The sequence below is a fragment of the Notothenia rossii genome (genome assembly GCF_949606895.1).
Source record: "Notothenia rossii genome assembly, chromosome: 5".
Classification (NCBI taxonomy): domain Eukaryota; kingdom Metazoa; phylum Chordata; class Actinopteri; order Perciformes; family Nototheniidae; genus Notothenia; species Notothenia rossii.
In genome coordinates this window covers 49,672,113-49,699,897 of record NC_136903.1, presented here as the reverse complement: position 1 = coordinate 49,699,897, position 27,785 = coordinate 49,672,113, and the positions used below count along the sequence as shown (strand labels likewise).

The 27,785-nt window shown below is 42.5% G+C and overlaps 3 protein-coding genes and 2 long non-coding RNA genes across 5 annotated transcripts in view; 3 read left to right on the top strand and 2 right to left on the bottom strand.

The window, feature by feature from the left end:
- plekha6 (pleckstrin homology domain containing, family A member 6) overlaps nucleotides 1-13,938 on the top strand; it is an 87,102-nt gene extending 73,164 nt beyond the window's left edge. Inside the window, exons 18-26 of the mRNA XM_079680506.1 lie at nucleotides 715-882; nucleotides 1,807-1,855; nucleotides 2,142-2,236; nucleotides 2,908-3,066; nucleotides 3,917-4,051; nucleotides 5,437-5,570; nucleotides 6,349-6,494; nucleotides 9,846-9,953; nucleotides 10,560-13,938. Coding sequence (XP_079536632.1) covers nucleotides 715-882; nucleotides 1,807-1,855; nucleotides 2,142-2,236; nucleotides 2,908-3,066; nucleotides 3,917-4,051; nucleotides 5,437-5,570; nucleotides 6,349-6,494; nucleotides 9,846-9,943 — 984 coding nt within the window. The 3' untranslated portion in view covers nucleotides 9,944-9,953; nucleotides 10,560-13,938. The remainder of the gene's footprint in view (nucleotides 1-714; nucleotides 883-1,806; nucleotides 1,856-2,141; nucleotides 2,237-2,907; nucleotides 3,067-3,916; nucleotides 4,052-5,436; nucleotides 5,571-6,348; nucleotides 6,495-9,845; nucleotides 9,954-10,559) is intronic.
- LOC307039095 lies at nucleotides 8,369-9,839 on the bottom strand. Its single transcript, XR_013808134.1, has 2 exons — nucleotides 9,157-9,839; nucleotides 8,369-9,091 (listed from the first exon to the last, which is right to left on the bottom strand). It is a non-coding gene; the product is annotated as an uncharacterized lncRNA (long non-coding RNA).
- A 2,929-nt stretch (nucleotides 13,939-16,867) lies between the features above and the next one.
- LOC307040092 lies at nucleotides 16,868-18,210 on the bottom strand. The gene is made up of 3 exons (XR_013808413.1): nucleotides 17,575-18,210; nucleotides 17,375-17,476; nucleotides 16,868-17,249 (listed from the first exon to the last, which is right to left on the bottom strand). It is a non-coding gene; the product is annotated as an uncharacterized lncRNA (long non-coding RNA).
- Nucleotides 18,211-21,029: 2,819 nt separating this feature from the next.
- Nucleotides 21,030-27,785, top strand: part of golt1a (golgi transport 1A) — a 45,227-nt gene continuing 38,471 nt past the window's right edge. The window contains exons 1-2 of the mRNA XM_079681844.1: nucleotides 21,030-21,157; nucleotides 22,094-22,185. Of these exons, the coding sequence (XP_079537970.1) occupies nucleotides 21,133-21,157; nucleotides 22,094-22,185 (117 nt within the window). The 5' untranslated portion in view covers nucleotides 21,030-21,132. The remainder of the gene's footprint in view (nucleotides 21,158-22,093; nucleotides 22,186-27,785) is intronic.
- LOC307039605 (uncharacterized protein) lies at nucleotides 24,097-26,685 on the top strand. Its single transcript, XM_079681842.1, has 3 exons — nucleotides 24,097-25,576; nucleotides 25,952-26,170; nucleotides 26,253-26,685. The coding sequence occupies exons 1-3, from the start codon at nucleotides 24,723-24,725 to the stop codon at nucleotides 26,434-26,436; spliced, it is 1,257 nt and encodes a 418-aa protein (XP_079537968.1). The 5' UTR covers nucleotides 24,097-24,722; the 3' UTR covers nucleotides 26,437-26,685.

The following is a 27,785-nucleotide window of genomic DNA, read 5'->3' as shown; positions in this document are numbered from 1 at the left end:
ATGCAGACCCACCTTTAAAAATAAATCCACCACATAATAGTTAATTCTTACAATTCCACATCCAATTACAACAGTTTGGATTTGTAATACTGTAAAGAGATTGACACTATTCTTTTTATGTTGCTTTTGCATAACGTCATCCTGGCATCACGCTGAAGTAAGCCATTGGGTCTGTAGTTTCCTTTGCATACACAATGTTATCTAACTTGGCAGTTTTAGAGCACTTTCATGAACTGCTCTGCGGGGGTCTTGAAGTGAGAATATTTGGCCAGGGTGTGGAACTGTAAGGGTTCACTTGTGCTGGCATGTTCTCTCATAGATTCTCAATCCTTTGTAAAAACCTTTCATGGTATGAAGTGAGGTTTCCTGCTGATCTGTTCGCATGACTGTGCATGATGGTTTGGTTTACTTAAGAGGCACTTGAACTGCTTCAAGTTAAATGATCTTTCTGACTGCAGTATACCTTCTCTCTTAAATAGCTTTACAATTGTAATACATTTTCATTTATCAATTAATCTAATGCTGTTCAAATATACATGACTAAAGTGGCCCTCTTCAGTGTACTGTAGGGAACTAATGAGAAGGTGGGCCTCACACGGGACCTTCTCTCTACTCTGCCTGGCTGATTGTCACTCCTGATGTGCAGCACTCTCTATTCCACCTATCCTTTCTCTCCTCCCTTCCTCCCTCCCACCTGCCATTATGGTGATCTAGGAAAGTGTTCCCCCAAGGCCTCCCCTCCCTAAGTCCTATTACCCTGTGGAACCCTCCCCCACCTTCCCCCCCTCCATCCCCCCCCTGCTCTTTGACAGCACCGCCTGGCTGCGCAGCTTGGGCGTCGACGATGGTTATCTTGATGGTGAAGACTGTCACAGCAGAAAGGTATTTGGGTGGTTCTGCCCCGATCCTGCCCTCGTTTCACCTCGTCTTAACTTTTGTCCAATTTCATCTTTTATAAACCTCTTAACCTTGTCAACCACCAGAGAGCACTCATTGTTCCTCCATTTGTTCAAGCACTTCACCCCTTGATTACCCCTCTGTCATATCAGGCTGTATTTGTCCTTTATAGGATATATTCCGTAAGTGTTTGCTCTGCCTTCGCTCTTTTTAGTGCATCTGCCACTAAAAGCCATGTCTGCTGCATGTTGTAACAAGAAGTGTACTTTTTTTCAAATTTACATTTCAGTTTATAATGCTCTCAATTGCTTTGCCAAGGACGAGCAGCACTTAAAACTTGATATTAATCCTAGTGTTCAGTTCTTTACAGTCAATGATCATCAGGCAAACCCTCCATGTGCCGATCTGTGTGTCTGGTAGCTGTGTAGTAATTGTAGTTAGTACAGGGTCACACCAGAAAGCAGCACAGTGAAATGAATTCACAAATTGTCATGGTAACAGGTCCTGCTGGTAACATTGTTGTGACTCTCTAACCAGATTACATTTATTCAACACATTTCTACAACCGCTCCAAAATTTACAATAAGTAGGCTGGGACAGGACTCGCAGGTTGTCATTGGTCCTTCAAGGTGAGCACAGTTAGGAAATGGCCAACAGAAGACGTTGGTGTGACATTTCACTGTTGTACCTGCTGGTGTGATCAGGATCAGTACCTTGTTTGCAAGTGATGTATTGATCCTGCCCTGACAGGTTTACCAAGACGTGACATAGCAATCACCACACACCAAAGCATTACCTAGTGCATTGTGTTTGCTCAGCAGCTTTGGATGTACTCTGACTGTGTTATTGTCGCCATCTTCAGGTTTGAGGTTCATACATGTGAAATAATCTCAGCTCTCTGCCTTGCAGCTCATCAGTGACATGCAGGACCAGGACAGACAATCCACTTTGAATAAAGGTAAAACAACCTAAACTCTAGTTGTATGTAATAATAATAATCCTTTCTGCTGATGTTCAAAATCTAGCAATTAACCCTTGGTATGGTATACAGAACCTCTTGGAGCATAGGATTATACTGATGATATTACTCTTGACATAGGGTTAGTTAACCCTAACCCTAACCCTAGCACCATAATGCAGTTCAGACTTCAGTCTGTGAAGTGTTATGTATGCCATAGTCTTACCTTTGAGAATTAAGCCCCATCTTTGTTCCCATGGTTTCAACATCTGTTGTTCTTTGCCAGTTGGCATTGTGCCTCCTAGAACAAAGTCCCCGACCGCAGAGTCCCACAGCTGCTCTGCTGCAGTGAGCTGGAGAGTTCCCAATGGAATATCGAGGGTATGTCAACCCAAACTTGTAAAGAATATCCAGATTTCTGACTTAAATACTGCAAGCACAGCCTGTGAAGAAATGAAACCCTTCTGTGTGCACGGTGACCATGTTCAGGTTTTCTGAGCACTTAGATAAGTCTTGTGTTACTATTTTCTGATAACAGCAGATAACTTTTGATAGCTTGAACTCAAATATTTTTTTGTTATGTTAACATAAGATATGTTCAAAATGGAAACAGTCTTACAGCATTGTGAATAAAACCAACAACCAGCATGATAGAAATAACATCACAACACATGCTAAGTTGCTCAGGGGTTGAGAAGTTGATATTTAGACATTGGGGATATTATTCTTATGATAGAGCATCGACAACAAGTCAAAGAATGTCATGAAGGTCCTGGTAAAAATATCTGCCGTTTTATCAGTATTCTTTCTTCCTCTCCTATTAACGGGTTTTCTAAACGTAATGAGCTCATATTTGTAAGCCATGTTTTTAACAGTGTGCAGCATTATGTTAATAGGACCTGAACCTCATGCTCTCTGTCCATCTTAGTTGCTTTCTAGCTAGTACTATTGAAGGGCCAAATATTTTTAAAGTTACCAGAAAATGCCATTAGGACAACGACGGAAATTTTGCCTGAACTGAAGTGTGTTTGCATGCCACATCTTTTTCACAGGAGCGTCCAAAGAGCGCTGTGTTTCCTGCAGAGCTCAAGTCCAAAATGAGTGTGGAGGAGCAGAATGAGCGAATCCGACGAAACCAAAGCAGCTCTGTGAGGGACAAGAGGAGGAGTCTGATCCTCTCCGGAGGCCAGTCTCCAGCCAACTACAAAGTGGTACGATCTACATCTGATTATCCTGTCAAGCATTAAAACACTGATTGCCAGAATGGAAAAACCTAACAGGTGCTTCCAGGTGGGTATTGTAGTCCTACATGTACAATTGTGTTAACCATATGTCTTTTAATTATGAGAACAAGACATGTTTTTAACGAATCAAAGTTATTTGGCTAATTGTTTGTACACAACATCCATACGGAGCAAACACTAAGGTGTTTACTCATATCAAATTGTTTGTGCATGACAGCATGAAACTTGACTGAAAATGGACAGCATTTATTTATTGCATATGAAATGAACAGATACAAATATTAATTGCGTCATGTGTTACACCCTGCTGACACCCTGCGTTTCAGAGGTAGCAGCATTAATCATTTATGGTGTATTGACTGCATTAATATAGCACTTTTCCAGTCTTTACAATTTACAAATCAGTATTCACACATTCAAAGAGAAAGAGGCTGCCATTCATCGACATGTTGACAGCAGGGTTCAGGATCGAACCACAGGCTTCCGGCTTGCGGTTGACCATCTACCTCCTGAGCCGTGTGTGTGTGTGTGTGTGTGTGTGTGTGTGTGTGTGTGTGTGTGTGTGTGTGTGTGTGTGTGTGTGTGTGTGTGTGTGTGTGTGTGTGTGTGTGTGTGTGTGTGTGTGTGTGTGTGTGTGTGTGTGTGTGTGTGTGTGTGTGTGTGTGTGTGTGTGTGTGTGTGTGTGTGTGTGTGTGTGTGTGTGTGTGTGTGTGTGTGTGTGTGTGTGTGTGTGTGTGTGTGTGTGTGTGTGTGTGTGTGTGTGTGTGTGTGTGTGTGTGTGTGTGTGTGTGTGTGTGTGTGTGTGTGTGTGTGTCAGATTCGAAGGCGGCTGACAGCTCATGAGATTGACATTAATGACCTGGAGTTGGCAGTGCGAGGTCAGGGTCTGGAGTCTCCTCGGGAGGAAATCGCTCGCCTGAGGCAGCCGTACCACCTGGACATCAGCAGGGAGGTGAGGGGCCCCCACCAGCTACCCTTTGCCAAATGAACATTGTGTTTACTCTGATGTGATGTAATGTGGAATGTAACTAGGTGCATGTAGTCAGTGTATTTAACTGGGCCAGACTCATACTTCTGCTTCAGCAACATTTAAAAATGTACAGTCAACAACTTATTATTTATTTAGAAGGTTTTACAAACAAAAATAAATAATAGCTGTTAAAATACGCTGCACTGTCAGCACTTTCCATGATTAATGCTGTTTTATTTGGGTACTTACTGTATGTTGCCTGTCAGGGAAAACAAATATATGCTCTCAGTAAACATCATAGACTACATGAAAGACTGAGATATAAATGGCTGCCGCCTTACTCTGCTACACGAGTGCCAATGCATTGTGGCTAGTTTTAGGTAGAGCCCAGAGATGGGAATATAGATAAGAAGAAACACACACACACACACACACACACACTTTTTTGTTATACAGATACAAGGTACAAACACACACAGGTGCACACGTGCAAGTGCATTTTGGGGAGGTCCAGAGCGGGAGGCAGCCAGTCGGTCCGACTCCAGGGCGCAGCTGGGGGTTCGGTGCCTTCTTCAAGGGCACGTCTCCAGTGATGTGAACAGGCGATCCTTCATTTCCAAGACCTAGTCCCCACAGACTAAGGCACTTTTTCGTAAACCTGAATATACTGCATGCATCATGAGACCCCTGCTGAGGATTAGGAAAAACAACAATTAAGAAACAAATCACAAAAACTATCCTTTAAAAAAGTATCTAGTTGTTCAATAAAAGACACATTGCTCATACTAGAAATGTTGCTGATCCTGAAAGTTGTCCTAGTTGCCTGCTTTCCATTCTATGATAATGGCACAGACCACGGGGTGTTTGAGCATACAAAAACACAGATGATCAAAGGTGTTGGCAAAAGTATTTTACAACACAATACTTGACGATTTTTCTCCACATTTTGTTAAATCTCAATCTCTACATGGATGGCAGCCGTTCCATTCCAGTGTCTGTTGAATTCCAACAAAAATAAATGTTGTCAGTAGTTTAGAGAATAAAATACAAATATATTTATTTTACTCAAACACATACTTATAATTAGTAAAACCAGAGAAACTGATCATTTTGCAGTGGTGTCTCTTAAGTTTTCCAGAGCTGTATATAGGAATGATTTCAGCTGTTGTTGTTCTTGTGTCGGCCTATTCTAGCTGAACATTGGGTCGTAGCTCAAGAGATGTGTTGATACATCATTCCTTAATTCCAAAACAATCTTATTTTTCTAATTTTTTGATAAAATATAATTAGATGTAATATTTTGTGTTTATATGTGCATGTAGGCTATATGTGTGTGGATCTATATTTAATTAGATTACCTTTTTTAGCTTCTGACTCCTGACAAGGTTCTGATCCCGGAGCGCTACCTGGATGTGGAGGACAGCCCCCCGCTGAGCCCCGAGGAGCAGAGGGAGAAGCAGAAGAAACTTGAGCGGATCAAGACCCTCATCGCTAAATCCAAGTGGGTTTCACTCATACATCAGTCATTGTCGCTGTGCTTCTGGCCTGTTTCTAAACATTGTAAACCCTCAGCTCAAATAAAGCATGCTCCTCCGTCTTCATATCTCTGTAAAGTGTACCTTGTGCGTAAACAGTGATAAAAGAATGTCACTTATGGCAACGGTGTTGCTCCTTAACGTGTTTTATGTTGTACATTACATTGAATTAGATTGAGAAGAATTATAAAAGAATATAACCATAGAAATAAAGTTTTTGTAAAAATAATGAGATGAATGTTTTAATTGAAATGAAAAGCAACAGCTAAAATGTAATATCAAAGTGAAGGTAAATTATTTAATATAATTATTTTTTCTCTAAACATGATCTAATAAATGCAGTTTATTCATCAATGCTGCTTAATCATTCAGCAGACCCTTATGCGTGAGTTACCAAGATAGCATTCGCCAGCATTAAATGAACCCTCACAAAGTGCTCACTCAGCAGGATCTGTATTCTGGGTTCACACGCAGCCTCCATCTCTCAGAGCTCACATTATGTTTAACTGCCGAGGAACTAAGAAGTGTTTCCCCTGTCTTCATTACGGCTCATTTTAGCTTGCTTACAGAAAAGATCAGATAGAACTGAAGGTATAAATGTCAATAACAAAGAATACACAAGTTCCTAATACAGTATGCAGATGATGGTGTATTAAAAAAGCCAGATGTATCACGATCTATGACAAACAAATACTCCATTATTTACCTTTTTCTTCCGTGTCTCTTTTCGTTCACCCCGTGCAGTCTGCAGAACATGGTGCCCCTGCTGGACGGGCCGGTGGAGGGGGGGGCGAGGAGCTCCCAGCAGCAGCTGCAGGAGCAGGAGAAGCGCATCGAGATCTCCTGCGCCCTGGCTGCCGAGGCGTCGCGCCGCAGCCGCCTCCTCTCCGGTGAGGACCGCTCAACCTCCGCATCCCTCTAGTGGCCAGAACTGTGAACCCTGAATTGTTGAACTAACTTGCATATGTTGGGCAACTTTCACAATTAGCATAAGTTGTGTTAATTATAATTATGATAACCTATGCAGGCAATAGTTAAATTCTCTGGAGTGCTTTTGGGGGTTATTGTACACTTGCAACACTTGGATATAGAGAGCACAACATGAAAATGATTATCGCTAATGTGAACCATTTATTTTCAAATAAGTAAGCCTATATATAACTCCGTCCCCTAAAACTTCAAAATCGACCAACAATGTTTTCAAAAGCAGCCCACAGGGAGTACAAACAAGGCCCCTTTCAGGTTACATCTGCCATTTTGGATACTGTGATGTCAGAAACTGATTCAACATCCTCAAACACCCCCAAACCACTCCAAAATCGTCCAAATGGGCTAAGCTATTTTGTTACCTATTTTCTGCATGGGTTATAATGCAATTTAAAGGTCACTTATCATGCTATATTTGAACAATATATTATAGGGCCATAGCTATACAAAACATGTCTCTGAAGTGTTTTGCTCAAAAACAGATCACCCATTGTAGCATGCCTCATACCCCTCTATTTCAGCCCTGTCACTAAAGTGCTGATTCTGGGTCTGGCCCTTTAAATGTAACCGAGCTGCTGCTGGCCACGCCCCCTTTGGAGCTGCTGCTGGCCACGCCCCCTTTGGAGCTGCTGCTGGCCACGGCCCTTTGGAGAGTCCACATGCAAGCAGTGAGCTCTGTGAAGAGAAGGCTGTCTACCAGCAGAAACTCAGCTAAACGCTGCCGTGATTAAACGCCGTATTATGTTCCAAACCACATCAAGCATTATTTCTGAAACAGTATGGAGCTCAAACGCTTTTTCTCTCGCGGGTTTACTACAAGGTGAAAACCTTTATCCTGATTTTTTTTTTTACACATATTCTCTCCAGTACAGCGTTAGCCCTGAGTGTTAGCGATGCCTGCTAATGTAAACACAGACCCTTACTTCCAAAACACGTCGTGCATTGTTTCTTATAGCGATGTTTCTGATAGGGCCCTGGACATAAAGGCCGCCGCATTTTAGTAATGTCGTCATGACACAGCAAATCTGGATCCGCTCCGTTGTACACCCGTTTTTAGAGATGTGGGTAAGGAGGAAAGGAAAGAAGGGTTTTATTTTTCTGACACTTTGTGAGTCTCCTTACACACCGGGGAAACATAGTTATGTATAAAATACATAAAAAAGTGAATTTTGCACAGTAGGCAGGGGTGCACATAACTTTTTTGCCCTGGTTCTCAAAGGAGCACCTGGAGATGTTGCTTGGTGCGCATCCTTAAAATGAAATAAACTGGACCTTTTGAGGGGTACTTGACTTTATGAACGGGGGGGGGGGGCACGCTCATGAACTGTTCGCTGTTCACTGTGTGCCTCGCAGCAGGGTTACTGTGCGGGGGTAGAGCGATGGATCACAGATGACGGATTAAAACAATTAAACCTAATAGGATCGCGAATTATACTTTGGCGGATGTTAATATACCTGGGCGGCCCGTCCAAGTAAAGTCTATGTGGAAGCCCTGCTATCTTACCAGTTCTTATGCAACTCGCAAATACTGTATCTCTCTCTCTCTCTCTTCTCTCTTTTCTCTCTCCCTCTTCTCTCTTTTCTCTTTCTCTTTTCTCTCTCTTCTCTCTTTTCTCTCTCTCTCTCTCATCTCTCTTTTCTCTCTCTTCTATCTTATCTCTCTTTTCTCTCTCTTCTCTCTTTTCTCTCTCTCTCTCTCATCTCTCTTTTCTCTCTCTCTCTCGCAAATGCGCCTTTTTTCAAATGATCCGGTGCTCTTTTTTTGGCAGGGGGTGCGCATGCGTACCTGCGCACCAGTTATGTGCAGCCCTGATAATAGGTGAGCTTTAATGCTAATTGTGCAAATTACCCACACTTGCAAGTTAGAATCTGGCAGTTCTTGGGCACCCGTACTATACATTTCTAAAATAAAACTCATTGAGCTGCAAACAGAGTAACTGCTCAGAAGTCACACTGCACTCACCCCTCACACTGCCTCGTGCACATATACCTCCATAAAGCCTGCGTCACACTGTCCCGAAATTGACACCCGATGGACACACGAATATGGAATTGTGAATTTCGCACGATGGCCCTGAACCACACAAAGGCAACATTTACATTACATTTAAGACATACAACTGCAACGAAAGTAACAAAAACGATTATGTTAAAGTACTATGATACTGTACTGATACTGTTCTTTACTTTATCCGTCTTTATATGTAGAAGATATTAAGTTTTCTCCGTAATGTTATTTCCATAGCAACAACAACTTCCTGTCCACTCGTCTTCAAAATAATATATTATATCCTTTTCAGTTTCACAGAACACAAATTGGGTTATTTACATAATATGTTTACATGATTTTGTTGTGCAATAAAACAACCCAATGGACTCTTCGTCAGCGGTGGCAAAATCTTTGGCATGCCAAAAAATTGCCGAAGGACCTTGCGAAGGTTTATTTTCGTGTTGAATTTGTGTGTCAATTTTGCCCCTCGTAAGGCCATCGTGAGAGCATCTTGTTATCATCGGTGCCATCGGGCATTCGCCCCGATCAGAATGAGGGCGAATGCCCGATGGCACCGATGATAACACGAAGATGACAAAATGCCCTCACGAGTGCCTTACGAAGTTGCCGCTCACGAAGTTGCTGCCGGAGCCTGAGAAACTCCACCGGCGGTCATACGATGGCTTAAGATGCCCTCACGAATGGCCCGATGCTGTTACGATCAAAGCCGAATTTGAACATTTCCTTTATCGTGTGTCCATCGGCTGTCAATTTCGGGACAGTGTGGGCTTTACTAACCCTACTCACATCTGAAAACTAATGCTCATCTTTAGAAGTAACAGATGCTCAGTATTCCACTTCATCGTGCATCACATGTCAATGCATTGGCTTATATCCTGCTAAACAACTGGATTTGTATTCAAAGAAGCATTTGTTTTTTGTTTTTAGGAACTGTATTACTGTGTAATTTAGATTCAAATTGATTTGTGAAAATAGTCAGAGCTGGTTTATGTGGTCAGGGAAAGGGAAGTTGTGAGCCCTCTGCTGGAAATGCTTCCTCTGCGACAAGACCCCGGATAAGCGGTAGATGCATTTATTAAAAGACAGAGAGGCTCACAGTCTGAGCCAGGCATCGATGACAAGTCTCAGGTTCCCTTCCTCTCTTCCTCACTGTACTCTCCCTTTGATTGGTTCACTCCTTTATTTCTTTCCACTTTTGCCTTCTGTTCACTCCTCTCACTCCCCCCCCCCCATCTCATTGCAGCACAGTGCGCCCCCAGTCCCCTCACCTCCCCGACCAGCCTGGCCCACCCCCCTTCCTCTGCTGACTTCCCTAACTCCACCCACACCATGAAGGCGTGAGTAGTAAAAGGTGAGTCTCTGATCCGACAGCCCCGCCTCCCTGTGCCTGCTTCCCTCTCGGAGACTTCTTTTGCATGTTTCTCCTCATGTCATCTACTGGAGTTTATGATACCACATGGTGTTTAACTAATATTGGACCTGATTACACAAAGATGCCGATGACCCAGTTGGTGTACAATTGCTCCATTTCAGCAAAACTTTGTAACATTAATTGGATATAATAATAATAAGACATTTTATTTATAGAGTGCTTTTCAAGAAACTGAGTCAAAATGTATAAAAACATAATTAAAACAACAAATTATATAAAACACAACATTAATTACAGATGAAAAGTTCTGAAAAGGTGAGTTTTGATTTGTAATTTGAACATGGCGAAGTTGGTGCAGTCATGGATGGGTTGGGGGGTGAGTTCCAGATATAAATAACATCGACAAAATGTTTTTTAATCACATAGATATTTGAGGAAAAAAAAGCTGTCCTTTGTTTGCTTGTGATTCTTAAAATGGCTCACAAATCCTATTACCATGAAATGTGACAAGAGCCAGTTAATTTGAATCAACACAAATGAGATCTGTATTTCTCTAACTTTGCTCTGCTTTCCTGCTGTCTGTAGCTCAAGCCCTGGTGGCTGTCAAGTTTGATGAAGCATCTTTCTGAGGACTGCACAAACACAACAATGAAGATGGCCCCCGGACAAATGACTTTTTTCTGTCACCTAAACTGAGCTACCACAAAAGCAGGGAACACTGTCTAAGGAGGAAAGAGAGCTAATGCAAAGCTGAGAGGAAGCTTTGTAGAACTGTGGAAGGCTCCAGATCTCCCGCGAGCCTTGAGGTGTAAAATATTGCAAAAATAATTGTGCTCAGGACATATTTTACAAAGTAGATATTAAGGATGACCATGTTGGTAAATATATATTTTACACTCATAAGGACAACATGTCAGTACTACTGTTCAGTGTTGATCATTTTACAAGGGGAACTGCACATGAGGGGCCCAATGAGGAGGGACAAGGAAAGGCCTGCAGAAATAACCAAGTCCAGGTAAAGGCCAGCGACCGGGACTGAGGTGGACCAGTAGTAGAGGCTTTGAACCTGCTTCTGGACAATGCTCATTATCTTCTAATCTCCATATCAACCTGGGAGAAACACATCAGGTCTGGAGGCGCAGTGAGGAGTGGTACTAGCGACATACTGAGGGCATTCCCCTACACACAATATACTGACATTTTGAGAACTGAGCAAAATAAGAGTGAATCCTCCCTTCTCTTGTAAGAAGCTGAAAACTCACTGCGATGCCTGTTTACCTAGACCTCCACCGGCCCCCCCAACACACACACACATCTATAAACCTTCTCTGCTGTTATATAAACTTATGTGCAAACATTAGCATTAAATTAAACAAACATTATGGAAGCCCTTTACTCATGTACTGGTAGAAGTGTTAGGTCCCTGATATATTCCAAGATTAATAGTTCTGTAAGGCATCAGGTGAAGCAGATGTGGTGTAGTCGGCACGCTTGCATTCTGTTCAGATCAGGCCGGAGACATGCGATTGATAAAATGTTTGTCACACAGAAAGCATGATGTAGGCTGAACCCTTTTCTTCAATGAAAGAGTCCACTCTGCTCACTGCCATCGGTGCAGTGCCATTGATTCAGGTAGGCTGTTTGTAGGTCACATTACATTTAGTTGTACTTTTGCCAAGGAGGAACATCAAAGTAGTGTGCACAGCAAGGCTGGGAAACAATCACCTTGTTCCTTGCCCTATTTATCTGCTCTTTAGCGTGGAAGCCAGTCATATTGTAAAGATGAAATCCTTACCTTTGGTTGATTTGTCTTCTGTGCATGGAGGAGTTTACACATCTACTGTTGTGTGTTTTCCCCAATGTTGTGGGTCACACATTCTGATAAAGAGCCTACCACCAGGTGGATTACATTCTTAGGTATACTATATTCACTTTTACAATAGTTTTTTCAAAACATTAAACCGACACAATCTTCTCCCCTGGATGTAGGCAACATCTGACCCTCAAAGGAGAGACAGGACTTGCTCTAAGACAAGGCTTCATCTGAGTCCAGAAGCTTTTTCCTCATATAACATTTCAGGATACCTTCAACCATGGCACTTTGGTTTATAACTTTAGTTTTGACAGATATGATCCAACCTCTCATCTACACACACAGATGGTGGTCATCTGGTTACACAAGGAAACATGTGCACAGATTCCAGCAGGAAATGTGATGAGATCCTGGACTCTTGAACACTGACACAGCGGTGCTCCACACGGACCTCTACTCTGTGACCTGCTCGACATGAACATGGTAGTTCTGACCTGTGTTGGAACGAAATATTGGGATAACTTTTGTGATCAAATTCAGTAGGCCTTCACTTAGTGCTCAAGAAATTCCCAAACGCTTGTCTGCAGATGTATAGGTAAAGTATGTTGCTTATAAATTGTACCGTGAATGTGGACAGTAAAACTAGAAGTGACCTTAGAAGAATAACTCTGCTAGAAAGCACTTCTCTGTGTTGAGAGGAGTTAGCTGATGATGCAGTGAGAGGAATGATATGCTGGAAAACAATGTCATGTAACATATCCCAACAACATGTTATCCAGTCATGCAGTGCCATAAATCTGAACATGATGAATGGACATGTTATGGACATGCAGTGGCTTTAAGTGGAACCCCAATAATTAATAAGGAAATCACTCGTTTCATTTGTTTTTCTTAACTATTCAAGTAGTTATTGGAGTTCATTCTATTTTAATTATGACACATTTAATGTTAAAACACTTTTTTACAAATTCAACAATTCCATTCGCCAATCATATTTTAATGCCATTTCCTTTTGTATATTTTAAACCAGTGATACAACAGATTAATGACGCGACAGCGTGGTACTGGTGACTACACTACATGTGCTGGTAATTTATTTGTATTACTTTTCAGTGTGTCGCACAGAAATGCCCAAACATTTTCTAAACGTCTTTATTCAAATGTTACAACTCTTATGTTTGGGCCATGCCTCGACATTAAACTTCCTCCAGATTGGAAGACTTTGATCACAGAAACAATCACACACACACACACACACACCTCTCTTTTAGATGTGTATGTTATTGATGCTATGTTTGCCCTCACACACTTCAAGGTTCAAGTAACCTGCCTTTGTATAAAGCTGTTCTTATTGAGACAATATGGCATAGACATTTTAAAAATACTTTTACGCTGAAACCATTAAAAGCACTACGCAAATAATGAAACACGGATTTAAGAGACCACTTCTATTTTTTCTTGTTAAGTTTTTTTTAGAAAGGGAATGCATTCAAAAGAGGCAGATCATATTTTTTTAGATGCATGGATATTCAATGACAAGTTGACAGGTAACATTTTTACACTTAATTACGTTTTACATTTTTCACAAAAAATACTTTATTTTAGTGCTCTGCAGGAATGTTTTCAGGAGCAGAACATAGATATTTTTTGATAAATTTGAATCTGATGTGTTAAATGACAGGTGGTGACCAATATTTGATACAAGATGTAGCATTTGTGAATTGAAAAGAAAAATAATATAAACACCTACATTACTTTAATGTACTATTTTTTATTTCAGTTAAACATATCCTACTATGACATATAACCATTGCTATTTTGCTGGAAAATAGACTGCTTGAACTATGCAAATTCTTTAAAATGTATAGACACATAATCTGCTTGCTTCAGAAAAAAAATGCAATAAAGTGAATGTATACAAATAATGTGTTTCTCTACATGCTTCTGGATTTATCAAAGTATTTTGGAGAATAATACATGGTTGCCTGGAATGATGATATATTTACTGCTCTGAGTTTAACCCACCTGCTGACGTTCACTGCCACAAAGACTCCTGAGGTCCAGCCGCTGGTTGTAAGGAGGCTCCCTGATGATATCTACAGTCTGTGTTTGATCAAACTGTATTTCTGAATGAATAAAGTGCAAACTAAAGACCGACTGATTATTTTTCACATACACTTAGAGCAGCGGTTTTCAAAGTGTGAGGTGCGCCAGAGAGCTTCAGGGGAGGCGCAACGTGAGAAAAACATTACGAGAACAGGGGCGGACCTAGCACATTTGGTGCCCTAGGCGAGCTTCACCACTGCGCCCCCCCCCCAAAAAAAATCAAAACATCTTAACAGTTATACAGTAAAGTACTGCAGCTTTATTTATTACAAGCAAGAACAAGAGCTAAGAATAAATGTAAAGTGCACACTAAAGAATTAAAACAAATAAACAACTTAGCTAACAAACAATAATAATATCAATAACAAACAATAAAAGAATGTGCAAATTTGCTTTCAAAGAAAATTAAGAAGAAATGTAAAGTGCACACTAAAGAATTAAAACAAACAACTTAGCTAACAAACAATAATAATAATAACAATAACAAACAATAAAATAACGTGCACATTTGCTTTAATAGAAAATTATGTATTGTAAAATATGTTACACATGTCAAATAATCAAAATATAATATGCTAAATAAACAAACAAATACATAAAAATTACAAATTCACTTTGTCTCAAGAACTATTTACATTCCACTCCCTATCATCACACAAGGTTGGCCTACATATTAGCTCCTACTGGTTTCCATTTACAGTGCAATCCTTCTGGCCTTCCTCGCTGCAAAGTCATCAATCACATCATCATATGAAATCTGACCACCAACCTCATGGTTAATACTGATTACAGCCAGACCACTGAGGCGTTCTTGAGCCATGGTGGACCTCAGGTATGTTTTCAAGAGTTTTAATTTGGAAAAACTCCTCTCGGCTGAAGCTACTGTTACTGGTAGCGTTGCACTGATCCGCAGAGCAATACACAAGTTGGGATATATTTCGGTGAGCTGCTTTGTGTGTATGAATTTCAACAACTCAAGAGTTGTCATGCTCTTTGATGGCAAGTCAGGTACATTTTCCAACTCCTGAGCCAGCTCCTTCCCATCCAAATCAGATTGCCCTCCATGGCTTAAGGTGTGTGCAAGTGCCTCTGCTTGCTTCATCAGCTCTTGGTGTGGCAGGTCTGGGAAGTTGTACAGAATGCCAAACTTGTCTTGCACATGTTCAAGAGTGGTAAACCTCTCCTTTTGTGCTGACACTGCAGCCTCTACCACCACGTTAAAGAACGTTACCTCCAGATTTTGCAAGGCATTCCTCAATGGCTCATCAGGAGACTCATATGAGAAGTGCCTCTTTGTTGACTTCAGCCGCTTTTGCACAAGGACTGCATCCACATTCATGTCTTCACACATGTCCTTGGCTGATGTTTGTGCAGCCACAAAGCCTGTGGCTCTGTAGGATTTGAGAGCTTTTTCAGTCTCTTTCAGTAGACTTACTGCTACATCCACTTGCATTGTTTGGGACTGCAGGACTTTGCTCACCTGCTGAATTTGGATTAACATGTCATACCAGACCACTGTGCACAGTGAAAAGCAGAATGACCCCACTTCTTCTGCCAGAGACTGGGCTTCAATCCTGATGATTGGGTCTTTGGCCTGGTTTCTCACCTCAAGCAGTGCCTCTCTCACAGCTGCGGCTTCATATCGCAGAGGCTCCACAGCTTTCACTCTGCTCTCCCATCTGGTTTCTGACCACATTTTGAGTGAAAGGTTGACGTGTTTCTTGAGGATGGCCCATCTCTGTGTAGAGGCAGAAAACAGGCAGTATAGCTTCTGCACAATGCCAAAAAATGATATGGCATCTTTGGAGCTTTTGGCAGCATCAGCAATGACCAAATTGAGTGTATGTGCCCCACAAGGCACAAACAAAGCTCTTGGGTTCAACTGCAGTAGCCTGGCCTGTACTCCCTTGTTCTTCCCTCTCATATTTGCGCCGTTGTCATATGACTGTCCTCTGCAGTCATCAAAGGCAATCTGCAACTCCTCCAGCCTCTTCAAAATCAGGGCGGACAAACTTTCACCAGTGGACTCCTCTGCTACTAGGAATCCCATGAAGTGCTCTTTAATCTGGGGGTCTTTTTCCAGTGTCACAATTCTGATGACTACTGACAGCTGTTCAGTGTGGCTAACATCCGGGGTGCAATCTAAAATGAGGGAAAAGTACTTGCATTTCTTTATTTCTTGCACTATTGTTGATAGAATCTTTCCACTGATGCATTCAATCAACTCATTCTGAATGGTTTTGCCCAAGTAGCTGTGGTGGGATGTTTGACTTTTAATCTTGTGGATGTGGTCTTTCATCACTGGGTCAAACTGCGCCAAAAGCTCAACCTCTTTCAAAAAGTTTCCATTTGAAGGAGAGTGGAGTATTTCTGTCTTTCCTCTCAATGCCATATTTCGCCCTGCCAGAGACTGTACAATAGCAACCAGTCGTGTCAGCACTGCTCTCCACCGACTCTTCTCTGCCTCAAGGAGGGCCTGCTCTTGTTTGTCTATTGTTGTACCTTGTTTTAATCGAACTGCCAATTCTTTCCATGACGCCAAATTGTTCAGGTGTTCCGGACTATTTTCATGGCTGGTCAAAGCAGCACTTGCATTTTTCCAATCGGACAGTCCTGCATTTGTTAAATGAATTTGTTTTGGAGATAAAAGTTGACAACAAAAACAAAAAAGACTGTTCTTCTTTTTTGAATATGTCACCCAACTTCTTTTGATCCTTTCTCCATTTACTAAGATCCTGCTGAAGTACTGGTGGTGGCAACTTCTCCCATCATCTCTCCTTGGGAAAATGAAATCAGGTGTTATCTGATATGGTCCTCTCCGAACAAACTCTGTCCTCATTGTGTCTGTGAGATGTGAAGGGCAGTCAGCAGGATCGGTTGGTAGTGGATCGTCTGTCTTTGCTGCATCTGGAGGGCATGTGAAGCACATTTTCTCACCTCATATTCACAATATCTTCACACACACACACACACACACACACACACACACACACACACACACACACACACACACACACACACACACACACACACACACACACACACACACACACACACACACACACACACACACACACACACACACACACACACACACACACACACACACACACACACACACACACACACACACACACACACACACAACCCCAATTCCAAAAAGGTTGGGACAGTGTGTAAAATGTAAATAAAAACAGAAAGCAATTATTTGAAAGCATGAGGACAATTAGGTTTATAGCTAAACATCTTTACATTCATCAGGCACACACCTGAGAAGAGTGTATGGGTGGAATCTGTGGTGCAATCAGGATGAGATGCAGCAGGCTGTTCTGACGTTCCTTGCAGTGGTTCTGGGCCTATACATATATAGAGAACACACAAGAGCAAATATATTGGCTGGATTAGAAATGGCACGACAGTCATTTTTACATTCAATTATTTATCATCACATCAGGAACATCTATTGACATATTGTACTCACCAGAACAAACAGACACAGTGGTCAGTGGCAGGGTGGAATCAGTGGTCATCTCATCAGGATGAGCAGCTTGCTGTTCTGACGTTCCTTCATGTGGTTCTAGGTCTATAAATATAGAAAGAACACACAAGAGCAAATATATTGACTGGATTTCACATTCAATTATTTATCATCAGGAACATCTATTGACACATTGCACTCACCTGAGGAAGCCGGCACAGCTGAGGTGCATGGCTGTTCCTTGTCAACTGATGCAGCAGATGGTCCCAGATATTTTAAAAGTGAATCTAAAATGATATAACAAAATGTGTATTATCAACATTGAATAATTTCCATTTGTTAAATGTAGCTATTATTTAGTTAGTAAGCATTAGGACAGCCTGACAGGTCTGATTCAACTAATCAAGAGCTATGCCTATCTTATTAGAACAGTTGAATCAGGTGTGTTAGTTCTGGGTTGGAACGAAAACATTCAACAGGACTGGAGTTGAGAACCACTGAGCTAGTTAGCTAACGTTAGCGCACATTATGACAGGGTTGAATTTGGCAAATGTTTGACTCGGATAGTCAATGTGCTTTCTGAGGTAAACTTAACGTTAGCTAACGTTACCAACTAACTAACATTCCACCACACTGGCTAGCTCGCTACACCAAAACTAACATTGTTATTATTACTAATATTTCTATTTCATGACACAAAGAAAATAGCCTTATGACAGTTTCGACTGAATGGCAATAACAAACGCTGGCTAGCTAACGTTGGCTTGGCTAACTAGCAAGATTACATGATCCATTCGCTAATGTTGACAATAAAATCAAAATTGCATACCTTTCACCTTGGCACGTTTCTCTTCTTCTTCTTTTCTTCTGTTTTTATACTGCGCCCCAGATGGCTTTTGCCTCTTCATAGTTCTCTAACGTTAGTCTTTCGTTCCTCAACGCTCAATTTTATAAACACTTGACCGATACCCATCAATGCACAGCGCTCTAGCATGTTCTGACTGTGAACACCTAAAGCCGAGGCTCTTAGACCGACCGACCATTTTAGATTTTTGGCTCATTTTCCCTTATGTTAGAATTTTTTTTTTTTTGTTGCAATTTTTGGCGCCCCCCTCTAGGTGGCGCTCTAGGCAACCGCCTATATTGCCTGTAGGAAGCTCCGCCTGTTATGCGAGCGGCAACATGGATCGATTGTTAGTGAAGTTACCTAAAGTGAGAGAGGAGACAGCGTCTTACAGAAAACGTCACTTGCACACTTTTGGCTGTCTGTGGAGACCGAGTTCCCCCACCTCGCTAAAAAGTCTCTAAAAGTGCTCATTCCCTTCACCTCCGCCTACCTGTGTGAGTGCGGGTTTTCCGCATTGACTTTGATCAAAAGCAAGTACCGTTCAAGCATGGGCGGATCTACTGGGGTGGCATGGGGTGGCAACCCTAAAAATAGCATTGCCACACCAGTTGGCAGCTTTGTTTTTAAATAAACGTTGTGGCTCATCGGACATTTATGAGAGAAAGTCTCGATGTCCGAGTGCAAGTGAATGCAGCACAAGACGCGAGCCTTGTAACCCCTCCCCCGGCCCTGGTGCAAGCGTGGAAATGTGATTGGCGGCGATTTCATTTGAACGGGACGGCGCAAAACGAGAAGCATTCGGACCCAAGTACTGAAGGAATGAGGTATTTGCGGTCTACAATGACAGAGAAGAGACTGTCAAGTGTGGCTGTACTCAGCATTGAATCAAAACGCACTAAAGCTGTTGATCTTAATCAGTTTGTGAGGCGTTTTGCTGAACAAGATGGTAATCGCCACATTCAGCTGTAATAGGCATGCCAACTTGATGCTCTGCTCACGGATGACTCGATGAGCATAAAGAACTGTTAAGATGATGACCTTACGTGTATAAATATATTTTTTTCTTTGTGTCGGTCTGCCCCCAAAAAACGTTTTAAGTCCTGAGAAAGTCAAATTGGTGTGTAAAACTACACTGCCCAGCCAAAACAAAGTAAGCACTTTGATTTAACTAGGCCAGTAGGTAAAGGCATTCCACTGGATAATAATACCCCAAATAGCAACAACAACAATAATAATAATAATAGCAATAATAATTGGGAGGGGGGGCGCGGCTGTTCTTATGTTCTCTGAGGGGAGGCTCACCTTCCCACACTTTGAAAACCCCTGACTTACGGCCCCTGACTTATGGCCCCTACACACGGTGGCGTGCGTTGTCGCTTGCCGGCAGGGGGGGGGGCTGAAACTCGACCAACAACCAATCACATGAATCTCCCGCCCCAGACACACAAGCACGCGGTTTGATTGGCTAGAGCTTGTACTTGCATATGATTCGATTTGCTGACGCCTCCGTTGAGGTTTCAAAAGTAGAACATTGCTCTACTTTTGCAGCGAGCACCGCGAGAGAAGCTACGTTTTGCTCCCACAATGCAGTTCGGCGAATCGTGACGTCACCCCATTCAAAGTGAATGGGCAGAAGCTTTGAAGCGGCAGCGCACGCCGCCGTGTGTAGGGGCCGTAAGAGGAACAAATCAACAGTCAGTTATTTATTGAAGACAGCACATATCGCCATAATGTACACATTGTAATACATAATTAATTAATTAAAAAATGTATAAACATCTGTCATGAATACTTAAGTTAATATTTTACGTTAAAATGCTGGCAAAGGTTTACACCATATACCGTACAATACAAATAAGTTGTGACACAGGAACTATCCGACCACAGTTCCATTTGAACTCCAAGTGCTACCATTCATTTCAAATATAGCGCGGACCAAACAAATTACTACGAAAATGAAATGTTTCAGTTGTTTAGGAGCTTGTCTAATCATTTTTAATACCATACAGAAAGTGAAACAAGCATTTTCTACAGGTGCAATGTTTGGTGGGAGCACGACCTCGACCACGACCCTTGAAATATTCTGCATCATCTCAGCCTATTTATTTATGGGGATGGGACAGGTTTTTTGTACTATTGCAAGGCTGTATGGTTGTGGCATTATGAAGGTTCTCAATTATGTTTGGTTTTAACCCACGAAAGAAAGAAAGATGGAAAAAAAGAAAGAAATGAGGACTTGAGACTTTTTTTAAGATAAAAAAATGGATCTACCTGACATCAGTCTGGAGTGAGGAACATATAGTGACATTTAGAGCGGCGCTGTCTCACTCTGAATAAAATACTCAATGAAAATAAGGGACACACGGCAGCATCAGACAGCACAGAAGAACTACTAAAACTAGACAAAGTGCTTTTTATTAAAATTACAACTAAGGCCTAAAAACACAGGGCTTCCTGGCTTCCTTTGGCCTTCGTGTGAAAACACCACAACTGAAATGAAAAAAATGAAGAAGATAATAAGCTTATTTTCTTTTTTTTTAGGAACTAATACATGTTATCTTTCTCTTCACTCGGGATCCGGACCTGGATGAATGGATGGTAAATGGTATGGAGAATGATTAACTAAAATATGTAAACCTTGCAGTTGAACTTTCTAAAACAGTCTGAGGTTTTCAAAACTCAAAATAAAGCATTAATCCATTAAAGGTCCAAAATAGGTCATGATATCGCTCAAGAAATTGACCCTTCACCTGAGAATCTCCAGGATCATGACGTGTGCCTGCTATGGTTAATGTTCAACTTACACATCAGTGCACAAAGGTCACTTCTGAGCAAAGGAAGGGATTCATTTGTTTCTGAAAGGCACAGAGAAACTAAGCTGGTTACACAAGGACGGGGGACATACGTGTTAACCATGTTGGCCATCACAGAGTTACAGAGTAAGTGTTTCCATTTCTTGTAAAGTGTTAGGGTGGAGCTGTGATCCCGTGAGTCATGGCGCAGAGAAGTGGTCTTATTTCAGAATACAAAAATGGGCTTTTTAAAGCGTTGTGAAAATGTTCAGTTTGATCAGTTCCCCTTATCTATGAGTGTCACATAATCACTCAGAAGTGTGTTAAATGAAGAAGCAGTGCTGGTATGTTTAAAACTATTCAGAAGTGATCTAAGATCGGTCCTAATCTTTGGCCCAATATGTTGAACAAATGGTTTAAACAGTGAGCGAGGAGCATTGTTTAAAGAGGATAAACCTGACTCAAGCTGCTGTTCAGTGTGTAACCGTTGGGTTGTAAAGTAAGGACAACAAACATGTTTATACCTACACCCCCCCTAAAACGCTGAATCAGCTAATGACAGACCTCCTACCATGTATTCATTCATGATGAATGTGACCATTCATGCTGATGACCCTCTGCCATAACACAACTGTGTGATGTAATGCATGATGAGATCTCAATATTTTCTCAATTGCTTACATTTGGATTGCTTAAAAGTACTAAAGGCTAAAGAAAAGCTAAATACGAAAAGGGATCACTGTTTTAGAAATAAAAGTAACAAAATGCTTTTAATTTGTATTTACGCATTGCTGTACTAAACAATAGGTTCGCACTTTTCACTACAACATATTTCAACTTATTTTGTGCTGGGGGTTCCAGCTTTCAATCAGCTGTGTGTGCACACTAGCTCCATATTTCTCCAAAAAATGTAATGTTTGTAATCATAACGTTTTACGTGCAACGCATCACGTCCTAGAGCGCAGTATAATAATCATTACAGAACATATTTGAGGGTTATTTTGGATGTCTTTGCATCTCAAGATTTTGTTTAATTTGATTATGTTTGTGTTCTGTTTTCATCCCTGTGTGTGTGTCTTCCAGAGATTGGCATTGGTGTGATGGGGTTCGGTTTATTCTTCCTGCTTTTTGGTGTGCTGCTCTATTTTGACTCAGTCTTGCTGGCCTTTGGGAATGTGAGTAATATTTCATGTCACACACACACACACACACACACACACACACACACACACACACACACACACACACACACACACACACACACACACACACACACACACACACACACACACACACACACACACACACACACACACACACACACACACACACACACACACACACACCAGTATAAATATCACCAGGGGCGCCGCCAGGGATTTTGGGCCCCATGAAAAGCCTTCTTACAGGCAAAGTCACTGATCAAGTCCTTGAAGTCCAGCTTTCTAGCCAACTGGCTTTCAATGGACAGCATGGCAAGACTGCAAAGCCTTATGGGGGGACAGGGCTGCTGAGCCTAAAGATGGATCTGTTGGTCCTGGCACCAGGGGGAGGGATATGGGATTAGTTTTATATTATAAAGATAAAGCAACGCTTTCTCAGAATAAAGCAAAACCATGAGTTTAAAAAAAAAAAAACTGAGTCAAGCAAAATAAAATACATTTCAAAAATAAAACTATAAGTTGCAAACAAATCATTTGTGTAATCATGTAAACTATAAGTCTTTTTTATTTGTTTTAACATAGGTTTTTGTTTGCAGTTCTTGTTTCTTGTTTCTCAATGATCAGACTTTTTCTCTCGCTGCAGCTCTTCTCGTTTAAGCTCCCTCATTTTTTGTTCTATTTCGTATATGGCTTCGCCCTCTAAGGCTATCGCTATTGGGTAATCCCCCTGCGCACCCGCGCAGCACTGAAAAACTTGTAGTCCACGCCCACCCGCAAGGTGGGCCCCGCCCTCTGGCCTCCTTCCGGTATAAATAGGAAGGTGGCCCGGCAATCTGCTCCCTCTTTTCTTCAGCAAACCTCGGCAGTTACTGAAGCACAGAACCATTAAACATCATGAGCAACAACTGCGTCCGAAATTGTCCCTCATGTGGCTCAGGATATATCATGAGCTATGACCAGCACACAATGTGCGAATCCTGCCTGGGGCCAGAGCACGCGGACGCGGCTCTCATCCAGCAGGTCGCTTGCTCACATTGTCCCGTCTCCCATCAGCCGACAGGAAGCGAAGAGCGGACGCTCTAGCTGCTGCGGCCGACGAGGACGATGGGCCGTCCAGCACGTGGACGGCAGTATGTCCCTGGAGCCGAGTGCCGGGCAGGAGTCGGACGACTCCTACCCCGTCTCCTTCCATGGTTCACTGTGCGGTTCTCCCCTCCCTCCTTTCCCCCGGACGGTGGAGACAGAGTCGGAGCAGGGGGCTGGTTTGGCGGCCGAGCATGCGGTCCCCTTCTCCGTCGCCACAGGACGGCGCCCTACGTTATGCTCCCCCAGAGAGTATGTCGCCCGCCAGGCCGACCGGGTCCACCAGTGTGCCTTTCTGGCGGCGGCGAATATCATCGCGCTGCTCTCCAACTCGGTGGTGACACTGGTAGAGCGGTCCACCACCGAGGCAGAGGAAATCAGCAAGGCGGCCAGCACGGCACGGCGCTCACTCTGTGCGCGTCCGTCGCTGTCTCCCAGGCGAGGATTTCCGAGTGGGTGACACAGATCCAGCGCCACCTGCAGCAGGCGTCTGTTACGGAGACGGCCAGAAAAGTGCTACTGGACGCTCCAATCAGCCCGTACGGGCTGTTAGGACCCCAGCTCCACGCCATGGTGGAGTCCATGAAGACGGCCGCGGAACAGGCGGACGGCATTCGCCAGCATGTCAGCTAGCTCCAGCCTGCTGAGCGCCCACAGGCACCAACGCCCGCTGCAGCCGCGGCGTCCACGCGGGCCACAGGAGGCCGCAAGCGGAGAGACGCCCACAGCAACCGCCTCGGCGTCAGACTCGCCCTTCGGCGGCTGTAGGGGCTCCGTCCACCGCCACCCCAGAGACAGGGTTTCCGGGCGGCGAGTCAAAGGGGAGTGAGGCTCCCCGCTCATGGTCTGCTCTGCGAGAGCCTCCGAGGAAGCAGAGCAGGTAATTAAGCCGGCTGCCACTAATCTGTTGATAACCTGCAGAGCTCGCGGCATTCCTCCGTCCGAGATATACGCCTCATGGTCATACGCCTCATGTGGACAGCACTGCACACACCTCCACTCATCCCCTGAGCGTGTACATGCCTCATGATGACAGCCGGAATGAAACGCAGCGTGTGGAGGCTTCCTTGCAGCCCTTTCGCCTCACGGGCAGCGGCGGCGAGGGCAATGGTACGGTGGCTGGGAAGTGCAATGGACAATTACAAAGTGTGAAACACATTAACAAAGCTTGAGACAAATTTACATTTTATAAAACAAAATTATATTAGCAAAAACACTTTTACCAAGGATAAAACAATTTAACATTAACAAAAACAAATTAACAAAATGCAAAACACTTTAACATTTCCCGAAACACTTTAACATTTCCCGAAACACATTAACATTTCCCGAAACACATTTACAAACCAGAATCAAACCGGAAGTGACGTGACGTGACGTGACCATAGGACGTGACGTGATTGGCTCAAATTTAAATTTGTTTTGGCGGAAAGACCGAAGGTGCGAGTGTGTTTCATATACAGTGTATGGTGTGTTTACGTTCGGTAAACATGTTTTGTCCGTTTTGTGGAAACAACCTGGGACAAGTGACACGGTTTTGCCTTTCGTGTGGAGGATCTCTGGAGTGTTTAAAGGACACGGACCAGACAGAAGGACCAGATATCTTGCATCATTGCGTGCAATATTTTAATGAAGGTCACTCGTATGCTGTAATCGTGGACATTTTTTCTACCTTTCACGGTGTAAAAATCAGTTTGCGGACTCTTAAAAGCAAACTGAATCAAGCCGGGTTTTACCGCAGAAAGGGTTATTCCTCTCAAATCGCTGTAATTAACGCCATCAGGTTGGAACTTCGTGGACCTGGACAATTGTTTGGATACCGAACAATGTGGCAGGTACTAAAACAAGAGTACAGTCTTCGAGTGAAGAGAGATGATGTTATGAATTTGCTCCGGGAGCTTAACCCTCGAGGCTGCGAGAGGAGATCTCGCAGAAGGTTTATAAGGAGAACCTACCACTCAATGGGACCAAACTATATGTGGCATGCTGACGGTTATGACAAACTTAAGCCATTCGGTGTGGCCCTTTCAGGATGCATTGATGGATTTTCACGTAAAGTAGTATGGCTTGAATGTGGTCCAACAAACAATAACCCAAGAGTTATCGCTCAATATTTCCTCAAATGTGTGCGAAACCTCGGTGTCATCCCTATGAGGCTGCGGACTGATTGTGGCACGGAGAACGGAATTATGGCTGCAATTCAGTGTACCCTACGTCACCATCACCATGACTACTACTCTGGAGCGTCCAGCCACATGTATGGCACATCCATGACTAATCAGCACATTGAGTCCTGGTGGTCCATATTAAGAAAGGGAAGGTAAGTGTTTATCATTATTTTCTATTACTTGCCAACCCTGTCAGACAAACAACATTTGATTAGCTGAAGTGTATCAGTTTTTATTATAATAGATATAATATATAGTCTGTAGTCTATGACCCAGACTATACAAGGCCTTTCTTTAGAACTTCTTTTTGGCAGAAATAAAGCTAGAAACTGTGAACATCTAAGCGTGGGTTTTGGATTGAACAGCGGCCCCTGAGGGACCTAGGCCCTATAGGTTGTGAAGCAAATAAATTATGAAATAGACACTCAATGATTTGTTGTTGATTTTACTGGTAACCTTTTAATGTAATTTGTAGAATTGTTGTATATTGCTTAATAATTCACTTGAAAATATATCAATTTCTATAGGTCTCAGTTCTGGATGGAGCTATTTGCAGACCTCCGAGATGCTGGATACTTCAACGGGAGTCACGAGCATCAGTGCCTTCTGAGATTCTGCTTCGTTGATGTTATTCAGAAGGACTTGGATGAGTGTGTGAGACTGTGGAACATTCACAGGATTCGCCCTTCCAGAACAGCATCATGTCCAGGAGGAGTGCCCAATGAACTGTACTACTTGCCACACAGGTAATACATTGGTGATGGATTGATACTTCTTCGTATTTTTATCTTAAATGTAAATAAATACTATGTCTTCTATTTAACATAGATTTGGCTCCAGGGACTGTGGATTTGAGATTGAACAGGCAGAATTGGATGCTGTTCCTGAGACAAGCCTGTCAATAGCTCCATGTGGGGACCAAAACATGCAGGAGTACTTGGACTTTGCTATGGAGCGCAATGACCTCTACAGCAGCCAGAGAACTGGGAGACTGCATCAGAACTGTACATGAAGCTGAAAGAATATGCTCAGTTATAAAGTAATCGAAAAGGTATTCAGAAGTACAGTAGCACTGTTTCACCACTCCAAATCAGATTTCAGGGCTCAACAATGCTTGGTTTCATGGTTTGTCAGACTGCATTTACTCTTTCCCCTGTGATGTAATCAAATTATTATGGTACCTGTTCATCTGAAGACTGGTCCTATTTAGAAGAAAGATATTCCCATACATTTTTAAATAAAAACAGCATTTTGAAATTAACATTGTTTCCAGCCAATCACCATATTTGTTTCAATGTCATTTATACAGCACCAAATCACAGCATAGTCATAACATAAATATCTTAATCATTATAAAATATAACTGGAATAACAACAAACAACGCTCCAATTAGCAAGCACAAAAAAGGTTATGTTGTGTGCGTAATTGTGTGCAGAAAGAACATTTCTGTATAAGTCTTATTTCAACCATGTGGACTCACTGGAAACCTGAGAATGAATGACTGATTTACAACAAAGAAGCTATGGGTGGCAATGTGAAATATGTATAGCAAAGTTCAGAGTATTTATAAAAATTGTATAGGTATAGAACCAGAGGCGCGGGAAGGTATTTTGAGTGGGGGTGCTGATGCGCTGGACTCCAGTGAACACTATTACGGGCACTATAGAGCACGCACAACAAAAACTCCCTACACGCAAACACACAGTACACCCGCGACTGTTACAATGAAGGCTCGATAATCAGCTCACGGCATATAGGCAGCAGGGGTAAAGTGCTATGTTTTACGAGTGGGGAGCGGACCTCACCTCCTCTAGGGGGGTCCGGGGGGATGCTCCCTCGGGAAGATTTTTTTTAAATATTGAAGTTAAAAGCATCAATCTGGTGCACTTTGAGAGCAACATTAAGAGATCTATGGATACATCTCTCAACAAAAAGACGAAACACAACTGTAATCAGATGTTCTTTTTCTTTATGGATATTTTACAAATCACTCCCCTTTCAAACTGTATTCTTGTTTTACTGCCATATAGTATTTCATAACCGTTTTTCCTTTATTCTCTTATTTTTTTTATAACTATAATGATCATATGAAGGTGTGCCGCGGAAATAATATTTTGAATAATTTTTGACCAAACCGTTTGAGACCCACTGAGATAACTTAGACTAAAGTTAACTATCTAAACACTCAGAGAGTCCTTTAGCTCACCTGAGCCTCTCAGTCTGAGAGGAGAGCTCTCCTCCAGCTTGTTGTGGAACAAACAGCTCCGGATGTCCGTTAGTGCAGCTAGCTAACCAGATGCCAACAACACGGTCCCTGCTGCTGGCACCGGTCCCTGTCTCTCTCCCCCTCTCTCACATAC